The 13,410-nt window shown below is 42.4% G+C and overlaps 1 protein-coding gene across 6 annotated transcripts in view; it reads right to left on the bottom strand.

The window, feature by feature from the left end:
* Nucleotides 1–13,410, bottom strand: part of PEX14 (peroxisomal biogenesis factor 14) — a 112,902-nt gene that overhangs the window by 3,921 nt on the left and 95,571 nt on the right. For all 6 annotated transcript variants that reach the window (XM_033922066.1, XM_033922063.1, XM_033922062.1 and 3 more), the window contains exons 5-6: nucleotides 3,978–4,063; nucleotides 3,289–3,391 (exon numbers count right to left, since the gene is read on the bottom strand). In XM_033922066.1, coding sequence (XP_033777957.1) covers nucleotides 3,289–3,391; nucleotides 3,978–4,063 — 189 coding nt within the window. The remainder of the gene's footprint in view (nucleotides 1–3,288; nucleotides 3,392–3,977; nucleotides 4,064–13,410) is intronic.

The following is a 13,410-nucleotide window of genomic DNA, read 5'->3' as shown; positions in this document are numbered from 1 at the left end:
GAGGAGTTCCAAGATAGTGGGATTAGGGGAGGGAGGATGCCATGTAGGATTTTAAAAGTTAGGCAGGAGCATTTAAAATGAACCCTGGAAATTATTGGGAGCCAGTGGTGTTTGGACAAAAGTGGGGAAACATGGTCAAATTTGCATTTTGTGAAGATCAACTTGGCCGCAGTGTTCTGAATTAGTTGAAGTCTTTGAAGACTTTTTTAGTTACAATAGTCTAGTTTGGAAAGGATGATGGATTGAACAAGGACAGCAAAATGTTGTTGGCGGAAGCAGGATCTCACTTTCCTCAGCATGTGGAGGCTGAAAAAGCATGATTTTACCAGGGAGTTGAGGTGGTCGTTGAAGGAAAGAGAAGAGTCGATGATGATGCCTAGAACTTTGCTTGAGAACTCAAGCTGCAGTGTGGTGCCAGTGCGAAGAGGGAGGGCAGCTGTTCTAATTATGGACCGAGCCAGAGAAGTTTCGTTTTGGACTCGTTCAGTTTCATTTGAACTGAGAGGGGCCAGGATTGGAGTTTCGTTATGCAGGCTATTATGTTCTCAGAGAGGTTGGTAAGGTTCGAGTCTGTCTCGAGAAGGACAAGGATGTTGTCAGCATAAGTATAGATTGTTTCAAGGGAAGATAGATGGAAGAGTTTCAGGGAAGACATGTAGATGTTGAAGAGAATAGGGGATAGGGGTGATCCCTGCGGGACTCCGCAAGTCGGTTTCCAAGGACCGGACGTGGTGCCATTTGTGTTGACAGTGTAGGAGTGGGAACGTAAGAAGTTTGAGAACCACTCTAAGACTGTGGAGTCGATGCCTATCTTAGAAAGTTGATAAATTAGAATATCATGGTGGACGACATCAAAAGCTGCAGAGAGATCGAATTGTAATAGGACAGCAAACTTATTACGAGAGTGTAATCGTTGCACCTTTGAAATTAATGAGACCAGTAGGGATTCGGTGCTGAAGTTGGGTCTGAAGCCGTATTGGTAAGGTAAGAGAATGGAGAATCTCTCTAGGTTGGATGAGAGCTGGGTGGAAATGATGGCCTCTAGCATTTTAGTCAGGAGAGGGATGTTTGCTATGGGAAGAGTCAAGATCAGCTTTTTTCAGAAAAGGGTATCTAGTGTTCATAGGCATCTTTGAACAAAAACCATTTTAAAGCACCTTTGAATTTCTCTAAGTTAGTTTCTGATCTAATATGTAAAGCTAAGGAATTCCAAATTGTGGGAGCAGTCACAGAAAATACTGTTGTAGGCGAGTGCCAATTATTTTCAATGAGGGTACAAAAAAAGATGCTGGTTTGAGGATCTTAGTGTTCTAGACAGTTCATGGGGGGTTAATCAATTTATCTATAAATGCTGGTTCGTTCGTTTTATGTGTTTTAAATGTTATCAAGGCGAGTTTGATTCCTTTGCATATTATCACCTACTACCATGCATCTGTCCCTCTATCGCGCTCTATAATACACCATCATTTATTGCCATTTATCTTTGGGCAGGTTATGCAGGGGAATAGCAGCTATCTAGAATAAGCAGTGATGATAGAGCATCTGGCTCTGTCTTGCATTCTCATTCTACTTGTTCTGTAATAACTAGAACTCCCACTGGAAACACATAGGCACTCACTTAATCAGGTCTGTCTGGCAGACTGTTCAGGAAACCTAAAAGACTGGATGTTCAGGAAATTGCCACACTAATATTACAGAGCCTTTTGGCTAAAACATGACAAAAGTGGGTGACGGGAGAACTAAGGGAGTAATTCTATAACTGGGTGCCTGCTAGCAGCCTATTCTATAAAGTAGCAGGCAGCTAACTAATAGAATGCTAGCTTAACATTGAGATGTGTGTGCACACTTAGGCTTGAGTGCTCGCATCAGCCATAAAGCTGGCGCAAGGGTGTACACCTAAGTGCTGGTGATGCATGCGTAACTTACAGTATTGTTTAGGTTACACCACAAGCACTCTGCCCAGACACCACCTGTAAACTAAGCAATATGGGCTAGATGCACTAAAGTCAGCGATCAATGCTAAACCTGTTTTCACAGCTTTAGCGATGATCACTTTTACAGACCCAATGAACAAAACGGCTCACCGCATGTTTTTCCCCTTGATCGCCCAAATTAGCTAAAACCCCATGCAAAGTAGCCAAGAGATTGATGCACTAACATCACTTAGCTATGCAAAGCAAATAAACAACCCCCCCCTCCCCAGGGGTTTTAGCTATGGGGGGAAAAAAATGACAGGTCTGCCTGTTTTTTTTCTTTCCAATGGCACAGATATTTTACATATGTTACCCACGCAAAATATCTGTCCCATAAAAAAAGAAAAAAATCCTCCACTGCCAATCATGGCCCTCCCCAATGACCCCCAATGAATGTGCACTGAGAAACCCCCCCATGAGAGAAAATTGGCAGGAGGGATGCCCACTCCCTCCTGCCATGCCGTCCCCATTCCCCACCCCCACGAGAGAAAATTGGCAGAAGGGATGCCCACTGCCACCTGCCAAAGGAGCCCCCCTTCCCCCCAACCATCCCCTCCCTCCCCCCCAAAAAAAAGTCAGGAAGGATGTCTACTCGCTCCTGCCACTGGATGCTTCAGATAGGACAAAAACTAAAGTAAATTGCCTCCAAAGCTCCTTCGTCCTTCGGTTGCCCTGACTCTTCTTCCCAGGGTGTTTAGGGAGGGACAGACATAAAAACAAATGATTTGCACAGCAGAAAGTCCCAGCCTGGTATCTGGTAGGTTGCTTATCATCTGTTTTCACCGTGCCTGCTCTATGAGAGTGCCATAAGAACTCTTAAAAATTCTGCCACAGTGAAAGCATTTCTTGCTCTTCCTTTTTTCTTGCTAATGTGTGTCTCTTGTTTCGTTAACCTTCATACTGGTAGGGAGTGAAGGAGGCCCTCAGACCCCTGCATCCATTTAAAGGGACCACATCGGTAATTAGACACTGCTGAGCCTCCACAAATACCGATGCTCACAGAGAAAACAGCTGAAAACCTCAGACAAGCAGAAACGAAAGCTGAACTTTCCAGCCGTCAGTGGCTGTCACTTCATTCCCCTTATTAATATTCTGAGGTTGGGAGCCTTTCCGTAAAAACATAATTAATTGAGGCCGTGCCGACAGTAAACAAGCAATTTCAAATTAAAGCAAAATGACGGCAACTTCATTTGCAAATGTGAACAGATTTTCCGAAGAGATAAATGAAGTTACCACATAAAGCAGAGATGGGGTTTGGGGGGTTGTTTGTAAAGAGGAGGGCTGAGGGTGGATTGATGGAGTCGTTAATCTTTACCTGTCTGTGCTACACTGTTGCTCATCTGGGATATGTTGGACTCAATCCTCTGCATCTGCTTCCTGTCCTCTCGCCCTCCCATGATGAGGGGTAGAAGATATTTCTGAAAAAGAAGCGGGAAGATATGAAAATGAGAAATCCTGCCCCATTTCTACAGACAAACCACCGATTAGGATTAGTGCAGACTTTCAATCCCAGTGTGAGAGCATGGGGATGCAACATACAAGCCTGTATCTACAACATCTATAATAATAAAATGCTAAGTGCGCATGCGCACTCTCACCGCGTGTTCCCTGAGATCTGATCTGTCGGGATGCGCGCTTACTACGTCACCACAGGTGAGCGAATGCGGAGCCCTGCCATCGCCTTCCCGAGCCTGCTACTTACTGTTACCATAAACAGGGAGAGAGACAGAAAGAAAGACAGACAGACAGGGGGCCAGGGAGAGAGACAGAAAGAAAGAAAGAAAGAAAGAAAGACAGACAGGGGGAAGGGAGAGCGACAGAAAGAAAGAAAGAAATGCCTAAGTCTACACATCTATTCTAGCACCCGTTAATGTAACGGGCTAAAAACTAGTTCTATTATAATCTCAGGAAGAAGAAATAACCCCACCCCAAAAAACAACAACAAAAAAAACCAGGGCAATTCCCTTTTCACAGGAGAGCACATGGGATTTAAGGAAAACTCACCTTGTACAGCTGGTGAAAGCCAAATGCAATCCCAGCCATGATAATTGCTAATGCTCCATAATCCCGCCACCTGGATCCTCCAGGACCTATGAGTCAAAAATAAAACAGAGGTTTGGTGCCCAGGAAAAGTGATAAACTGTAGGCAAGGACTGTACAAGCTTCCCACTGCCCTTCATTCCTGCCATTCCTGTATGGAGGCCCCTCCCACAACTCTAGAAAAGAGGGGGTCACTTAGTGGCTACAGAAGCAGCTTGGGAACTAGGGAAGCCAGTGTTTAAATTCCACTGCTCCCACTGACTTTGAGCAATTCACCTCACCCTCTGTTTTCTCAGGTACAATTAGGGAAATAACTCATGCACCCGACTATGTAACTTGCCTCGATCTTGAATTTGAAAAATGCAAGTAATAAATCTAACAGTGCAAATTGTAGTCCAAATTCTGCCAATGTACTTTACCCTTTCCCTGTACCAACTCCTGCTACTCCATGAAAAGTCCTGCTGACAGGATATGAGAGGTGGAAGAGACATGAGGAGGAAGTGGCAAGGTTCTACGGAAAATCAACATAATACAAGAGTGGAGCAACAATAAAAACAGAATACATCATACTTCTCTAGTGGCAGAGCGGTGCACAAGGCTGTCTGCCTGGTCCCGCGCCGCTTCCCGCGAGAACTGAGTTCTCGCGGGAAGCGGCGCGGGACCAGGCAGGCAGCCTTGTGCACTGTTCTACCGCTAGAGATGCAGCCGCGTCCAGCAAGGGAGGGCGCCATAATTAAAATAAGGTAACCAGGGGAGGGGGTTGGGTTGGGTATTCGCTCCATAAGATGCACCCTTATTTCCACACACTTTTGGGGGGGGGAAGTGCGTCTTATAGAGTGAAAAATACAGTAATCATTAAATGAATCACAATCAATATTCATTAAATATAATAAAAACAAAATATTAACTACATCAATAAGTAGTCATAAAACCTCACATGGTCATGTTTCAACTTCTGCTTGCATCAAAAAAAAAAAAAAAAAGGTAAACTCTTCTTTAAAGACATAGGGGTCCTTTTATTAAGGTGCGCTAACCAATTTAGCACGTGCCCATAGAATATAACGGATGCTTTAGCATTTAACGCATGCTAAATTGGTTAGTGTGCCTTAATAAAAGGGCCCCATAATGCAGTTCATTTGACAGTATTAACACAAATCAAATTTCTGTACAGAGCTGTAAATGTCTTTCTAAACAGAACACCACTTTTTAAAAGTGTTTCTAAACTATAACTCGTAAAATAAATGTGAATTCATTCAATGCTACTCTTTTGCCCAAGTCAGATCACAGCCTTGATTGTTATTTGTTGCTAATGTATAAACTCTTTGTGGAGCTATAAAATATACCTTTTAGAAAAACTTGTTTCTTCATGTAAATTGATTTTACCTTTTTAACAAAGACAGGAAAATCATCTTTTGGGAGGAGCAAGACCTCGCTTTCCCCCCCCCCCCCCATTTGTATCCACCTTTGCTAAAATCATGTTGGATCTGCCCTATTGAGCTATGTCTAGTATGGCCAGTAACTGGTTTTCAGAATAGCATCTACCAGTTTGTCTGATTCAGAAGTCAGGTTCATCAAAAGTGCAGTTCCTGGATCATTCCCAGAGCCCTTTTTAAAGGCTTTGTAAGGCTGGCCACCTTCCAACAGTCACAATACATCAGCCCCCAAATCCTACTACTCATTGCTTTGTCCTCTGCAAAGAACTCCTGTCCTATTCCCTCCTTTCCCCCCTTCAGCATCTTCCATTCATTTTCAAATTTTTCATATTTAGTATGGTGAATTAAAGTGAGTTTCTCCATTATAGGTATCTCCCCCAGGGCACGTCCTCCACTGCTCTATGTTTGGAGGCTCCACCTGTTTCCAGGATATACAATTTCCCTCTGAGTTGCTGAAAAGACAGGCCCTCACTTGTTTTCTATATTTTTGCAGCGCCCCCTATTGCCAAAGGCCCAACAGGTATAGTTTTAAATATAGATTGTCTCTTCCCCTAATGGTGTCTGAAGTTCTTTATGTTTTTTCTTCAATATGCCCTACTTTTGGGGCAGTCCCACCAAAAATGATAAATAGTCTTTCACCATTACAAGGTCTCCAGCATAGCCCGGATGTGGAAGGGTACTACATACCATCTCAAAAACATTTTCAAGTTGTTCTTGATTATGCAGTTCGATATGAGTTCCGCTTTCGATCTGGTGGACCATGAGAAGTTATTGGAATGTTTGGATGCAATTGGCATTGGAGGTGAGGTGTTGGAATGGTTTTGAGGCTTTCTTACATCTCACACCCATCAGGTCCGTTTTAAAGAAGATCTTTCAAAAATTTGGTGTAATCCGTCTGGTGTTCCTCAGGGCTCGCCTTTGTCCCCACTGCTCTTTAATGTTTATATGTCCTCTTTGGGTACCCAATTATCACACTTGGGGATGAAATTGTTTAGCTATGCGGATGATTTTACAATCATCATCCCATTTACTAAATCACTCTCAGAAATAATTCCCTTAGCAACAAAAGCATTAGGACTAATGGAACAGTGGATGACTGAATTTAAACTGAAACTGAATTCAGAAAAAATTAGGTTTTTTTATGGCCTCTCCACGCCCATATGATACAGGCACATCTTTGATATTAAACAATCACAGTTACCCTGTTCAAACAACTATAAAGATCCTGGGTGTAATATTGGATCAAGGTTTAACTATGAAGACTTAGTTGGATTCACTGGTTAGAAAAAGTTTTTTCACCCTTTGAAAATTGCGATCTATTAGGGCCTATTTTGATGTAGAATCATTTAGAATTTTGGTGCAGTCTCTTGTGCTTAGGCAGCTTGATTACTGCAATATTGTTTATCTAGGAATTTCTCATAGAAATACGCAACGACTTCGGATGGTCCAGAATGTGGCTGTTAGATTGATCTTTGGGCTGAAGAAACATGATCATATCACGCCATTTTACTGGAAATTACACTGGTTGCCAGTGGAGGCGTGTGTGAAGTTTAAATTTGGTTGTTTTTGTTTTAAATTTCTGTTTGGACTTTCTCCCAAATACCTAATTGACCTCTACTTTTGCAAATAAGAAACATAGGAGAAATTCACACCTGAACTTTGTCTTCCCACCTGTTAAAGACTGCAAATTTAAAAAAACATCATCATTATCTTTTGTCATATCAAGCAGCATTAGGGGGCAAGGATTTGGAAAATCTAATCATGTCTGAGTTCTTATGTGAAATTTAGAAGAAATTTAAAGACGCACTTGTTTCTTAAATATTTGGGTAATTAATTTTCATGTTTATAGACATGATACTTTAGTAATCTATTCTGTGAGTCTTTAACTTATGTAATTTCCAATTTATTCAATTGTATATACTATTATAAACATGTTAAGCACATAAGCAATGCCTCCACTGGGTCAGACCTGAGGTCCATCGTGCCCAGCAGTCCGCTCATGCGGCGGCCCAAAAGGTCCAGGACCTGTGCAGTAATCTTTTATCTATACCCCTATATCCCTTTTTCCAGCAGGAAATTGTCTAATCCTTTCTTGAACCCCAGTACCTTACTCTGCCCTATTACACCCTCTGGAAGCGCATTCCAGGTGTCCACCACACGCTGGGTAAAGAAAAACTTCCTAGCATTCGTTTTGAATCTGTCCCCTTCTGACTTTTCCGAATGCCCTCTTGTTCTTTTATGTTTTGAGTGTTTGAAGAATCTGTCCCTCTCTACTCTCTCTATGCCCTTCATGATCTTGTAGGTCTCTATCATGTCTCCTCTGAGTCTCCGCTTTTGCAGGGAGTTAACCCCATAGAACTTCACGGTCCTGTGGTATATAAGTTGATTGTTATGTAATGTTCTTAATCTTTACTAATACAGACACTATTAGCACTGGCCATCACCTTCCTCCAACTCTCTAGATCTGATTCCCATTCAACCATATACAGTAAAACCTTGGTTTGCGAGCATAATTTGTTCCAGAAGCATGCTTGCAATCCAAAGCACTCGTATATCAAAGCAAATTTCCCCATAGGAAATAATGGAAACGCAAGACGATTCGTTCCACAACCCAAAAACTTTAACCCAAAATACTATACGTATTTGTAGTGCAAGACCTCGCTCATTTAGAACAGTCACTACAAGAACCATCGACTCAGTTGTGATGATGTGACGCATGTATACTGTATATACTCGTACTGCAAGATTTTGCTTGTTTAAAACAGTCACTACACTCCCGCAGCATCAGAGAGAGAAGAACCCATCGGCTCAGTTGTGATGTGTGTATACTGTAAGTACTTGCATTGCAAAACATTGCTTGTATATCGAGTTAAAATTTAATAAAATGTTTTGCTTGTCTTGCAAAATACTTGCAAATCAAATTACTTGCAATCCAAGGTTTTACTGTACTTACATGTTTCAAATTTAGTCCTCATCAACACTCCATTTATTGCGGAGATTAATCCCTTCGCCCCTTTTTTCCCTGTCTTACTGTCCTATCTTGAGATGTAGTTCTTCCCCTCCTCTATTGTTTCAGTATGACTGTGCGACTTCTTTTATATTTTACTCTGATTTTAGATTTATGTATGCCGCTTAGAAACCTGATAAGTGGATTATCAAATTTTAAATATTGAAACTTCTGCTTCTCAAGATATGTTAAGTTCCTCCTCCCACAACAATAATGTACAATTAGTCAATACTGAAAATGTTCCTTTCTTCCCAATTCAAATTCCTCTCTGAAATCATCAAAAGAATGTATCTTGCCCACCTCTACAAACTGATAAAACAAGTGCAGTCTTTCTGCTCCCATCTTTTTATATGTTCTCCCCCCCTTCTGCTGGAATAAATTCCTTTTTATACCCAATCTTCTCCCTAACCCTTTCCCAGAATTTCAATATAGTCCTCATGAATATTTTCCCCATCCTCCCAGGTTAGAGAATACAAGAATATTCCCTTAACGTATCTCTGTTCAATCTGGACATCTCTTTTCCCACTATCCTCTTTCTCCAGTCCCATAATTGCCTCAGCTGAGCTGACATATCATATACCAGAAGACCTGGGACTCCCAATCCTCTTAGATGTTTCCTCCATGCATCACTTTTTTTTCCCACCATAAGAAGGAGGAGGGAGCAGTTATTCTATATTTTCTACTATCCTTTAAAACCAGGTTAAGGATGTGAACACGGAGAACCTGGAACATGGGGAGCAGATTTGTTTTAATGGTTGCAACCACTCCTAACCAGGAAGTATTTATCCCATTCCTACCATTGGGTCAGGTCCTGATTAATTTGTCTGATCAGAGGTACAAAATTGGTCACATATAGCCTGGCAACAGTCCTAGTAATATTTATCCCCAAGTACTTTAAATATTCTGGTACTCATATAAAAGAAAAGTTAGTTGTTAAATTACTGAATTCCTCTGAGGAGAGATTTACATTAAGCGCCTCTTTTTTTTGAATATTAACCTTGAAGCCTGACAGTTTTGAATATTAATCTTGAAGCCTGACACATTCCTGTATTCCTTAAGCTCTCTCAGTACTACCAGGATATATATGTGGGGCTTTGTCAAAAAGAGCAGTACATCACCTACAAAAAAAGCAAACTCTTGTGGTCCACTTCTTCCACTCTGTTATAACTATTTTTTTTCTGTACATACTATGCCACTTTCTGTTTCCTGACTTACCCATAATTTGAATTGGATTGAATGCTTTCCATGAACTTTAATACATGCTCTCTGGCTCTGTGTACAAACTCGAGAGCCAATAAAATTCAGGCCCACACTCGCCTTTCTCAGACTCGCAAACATAAACTCTCAATTCAATCTATCAAATACCTTTTCCACATCAATAATCACTAGTAAAGTCAGACTCAAGTTTATCTGCTGGTTGATTATTCTCATGAGTGCTGCTGCCAGTCTATTGGCTAAAATCTTTACCAAGATCTTTATATCAGTATTTTGCAATGCATTTGGCCTTTGAGACCTGAATTCTGCCTTAAACCTTCTGGGTTTAAGTAATATTGTGATTCTGGCCAATCTCATCAATCTAAGGAAATCTTTTCCCTTCACCATCGAAAAACCTAGCAGAAGGGAAAATTAGGTTCTTACTTTCATAATTTTCTTTGTTGTAGAAGGGCAAAGGATTTTAGACAACAGATTACAGTATCTCCCTCTTCCTGCAAACTGTTTGCAGAAAGATGTCAATCATATCTTTCAACTCTGTCTCCTTCCCCAGTGGACTCTACTTCCACCTTCAATTTGTACCAAAGCAGTCAATCACCACTGTAACTAACAAAATATGAAGGAGAGGCACAGGGAATCTCCCCAACAAATCAATTCTGTTCTGCTCTATAACAAATATAATTAATAGTATTAATAATCAACATAAAAACTTAAGTGGAACGAACAACCCACCTGTTTGAGTGCAACCGGTGCAAACACAAATGGAGGTCTGAGAGTCTTATCCCATTCTAATTTGTCCGAGATCTTCCTTGTTTTGGGGGTTTGTTTGTTATTACCACCGATACGTTCTTTTCTTTTCTGGCTGGCAGAGAAACTTTCCCAGCTATGGATATACATATCTGTCCAAGTCAGAAAACTTGTGAAGTAACTGAAAATTATTGAGGTAAGAATCTAATTTTCTTTTGTAGTACAAAAGTTAAAGGATTCTGGATGATAGGTGACATACCAAAGCAGTTCCTTATATCTAGGGTGGAACAGATCAGTCTGCTCTTAAGACCAAGGACCCAAAGGCAGTGCACTCTAGTGCTGCCACATCTACTCAATCAAATGCTGTAAAGGTATGGAGAGTAGCCCACATAGCTGCCCTGCAAATCTCCTCAGGCAAGATTTCCCTGGTCTCCGTCCATGAGGAAGCCCCACTTTTAATGGAATGTGGTTTGAGAGACAGAGGCGGCATAGGCCAGGACTGCTGCTGGTTTTTCTGGTCATCCAGCTAGAGAGTTTACAAAGGGGTTTGACAGAGGGTGACAGAACTCGATCTTATAACCCTCTCAAATAATATCCAGCTCCCAGCAGTCTGAGCAGATCTGTGTCCAAGCCTCCCAGTAAGCAGACAACCTCTTCCTATCTGTGGAGATATGGCTAGTGACCTGTCGTTATTGGACTTTCTTGGAGGCGCTGTAGCGCGAGATCCAGAGGCCTGGAGCTTTCTAGTACCACCAAACCTCTGTTTCAACCCTCAATATGGTCTCTGAGTAGAGGAACCTCCATAGTACTGATGAGATCTCTGAGATCCTTGAAAATTACCCCAACCAGATCCTCTAGGGTCCTGAGGTTTGCTGTCTGGCAAGGCCTTAGGGCAACGATCTACCATACTGGCCCCTTACAAAGAGCATCTAGACCTTAAATGAAAGCCTGCTCAATGTGGTTTTAGAAGATGAATCCCTCGCCCATTGTCTGACCCAGAGCATTCTGCGGGAAGAAACCAGGTAAGCAAAACTTTGCTTAGAATTCTAATTACATCATAGAGAGCATCTGCCATATAATCCACCCCTGCCAACACAAACTTGGGGCATACGACGTCATTTGTTTCTGGAATCCGACATAACCTAGTATGGCAGGCACGTGCCAAGAAGAAGGCCACTTTTGCAGAGTTAGTCCTCAGAGCCTGGGCCTCAAATTGCATTTTAAGAGCAATATCCACCCTGCACATCCTTTAAAATTACCTAACCTTCACTAGGCAGGAAAGTACACTTGGTAACCTGAGCCACTAGTGAATCTACTTTAGGCTGTACAAAGAGCTGTTGAAAGTCAGGAGCCAAAGGGTAAAGCTCTGACGCAATCTTAGTCACCCAGAAGGAATCCTCCGGGGAGTCCCAATGCTCTATGATTTATAGTGTGCCGCTCATAACTGAGCACTGCGTAGCCGGTGTCTGCGGAGAACCTAACTTCAATTCCTGCAGCAAATTCATCATAATATCCAGCAGTGTCACTGACTTAAAAAGACAGCACACTGTGGGATCCTCACACTGGTCAAGGGCCACCACCACCTCTTGACAAACTGTCTCTGACTGAGAACCCAAATCCCCTAGGAGTGATTGCTCACTCTGGGACAATAAAGGCATAGAATTGGACCCCATTCTTCCCAGTTTCTATCTGACTGGTCTTCTGGGTCCTCATTAGCCTCCTTTCCTGGGTGGAGAGCACTCTGTAAGCCCCTACCATGTCCACAGTTGGCACAGGGGAACCCCAAAAATTTAGATAGGCTTTCCGCATTAAGTTCACAAAGTCTGGGGTAAAACCTTGTACAGAGGACCCCTTCAGCTTATTCTCTCTTGGGCTCTGCTGCGACCACGCATCTGCGTTTTGCTGTGTAATGGCTCCAGAAGTAACTTCTTCCCTGAAAAAACAAGCCCCCCCCGCCCCCACAGTTCCCCAGCCCTATAGGTATCAGAGGTGGATAAGCACATGGTTCCGCCCCCCTCACATGCCCCACATTATGTGGCGCACAAACATTCCTCAGCTGGCCATCCAGCACAAAGCTGGAATGATGCAGGGGTAGAAAGGCCTGAGGAGTGCATCCTAACCAAGGGGGTTTGAGGCAGATAGAGGCTTTTTAAATAAAATTGGGTAACAGCTTGGCAAAGCTTTACTAAACTTAAGAAAAAATTACAGAAAGTGTTTTTTGGATGTGGTGGACCCTGTCTCTGGCCCCAGAAACCCTTAAAAATTGAAATTTCAGATCCCCTCCCCCCTGATTTTCCCTATAAGACTGCAATAGTCAGTATTCACAGAACTGTGCTGGTGCCTGCCTGCTTCAGTTTAACCTGTAGCTGGAAATCATGGAGAAGACTTTTGCCTCTGGATTAGATTCTGCACATCCAAATGCTGGTATCTTTGGGCTATCAGTCAAGCCAAACCTAGACCAAGACTTCAACCTCCAAAAGATCGCACACTGCGACGGAGGAGATAAAATGCAACTGGCACCCGTTAAAGCCCGCAGACTGCCATAGGGTCATACAACCTGTGCTCAAGCTCCTGATAAATCAAGAATGTGAGCTAGCTTCTAGAGGAAGAGACCCCAAGCTCCAAAATGTTATTGCAGGCTGGCTACATAGGGACCTAAATGGTTGCCCTGCTAGCTGCAGACTACTGCTGTGAGAGTCTGTGTCCTTTCCAAGGAAGAGCTGCCAAAGTATAACTGGGGTCATCTTGGCATCGAAGCCTCAGAATTCAGAGTAAACCCCCCAATAATTACAAAATTAGTCAAAGCAGATCAAAAAAACACTCTCTCAGTTCGCTTGCAGAAGGAAAAATTGAAGGTGGCAGTAGAGTCCACTGGAGAAGGAGGTGGAGCTGAAAGATGTGACTGATATCCTTCTGCAAACAGTTTGTGAGAAGAGGGAGATAACCTATCATCCAGAATCCTTTGTTCTTAGAGCTACAAAATACTTTATAAAACCTA

The sequence above is a fragment of the Geotrypetes seraphini genome, chromosome 15, assembly GCF_902459505.1.
Source record: "Geotrypetes seraphini chromosome 15, aGeoSer1.1, whole genome shotgun sequence".
Classification (NCBI taxonomy): domain Eukaryota; kingdom Metazoa; phylum Chordata; class Amphibia; order Gymnophiona; family Dermophiidae; genus Geotrypetes; species Geotrypetes seraphini.
The sequence above is the reverse complement of the archived record's forward strand: the minus strand, read 5'-3'. Positions and strand labels throughout refer to the sequence as shown.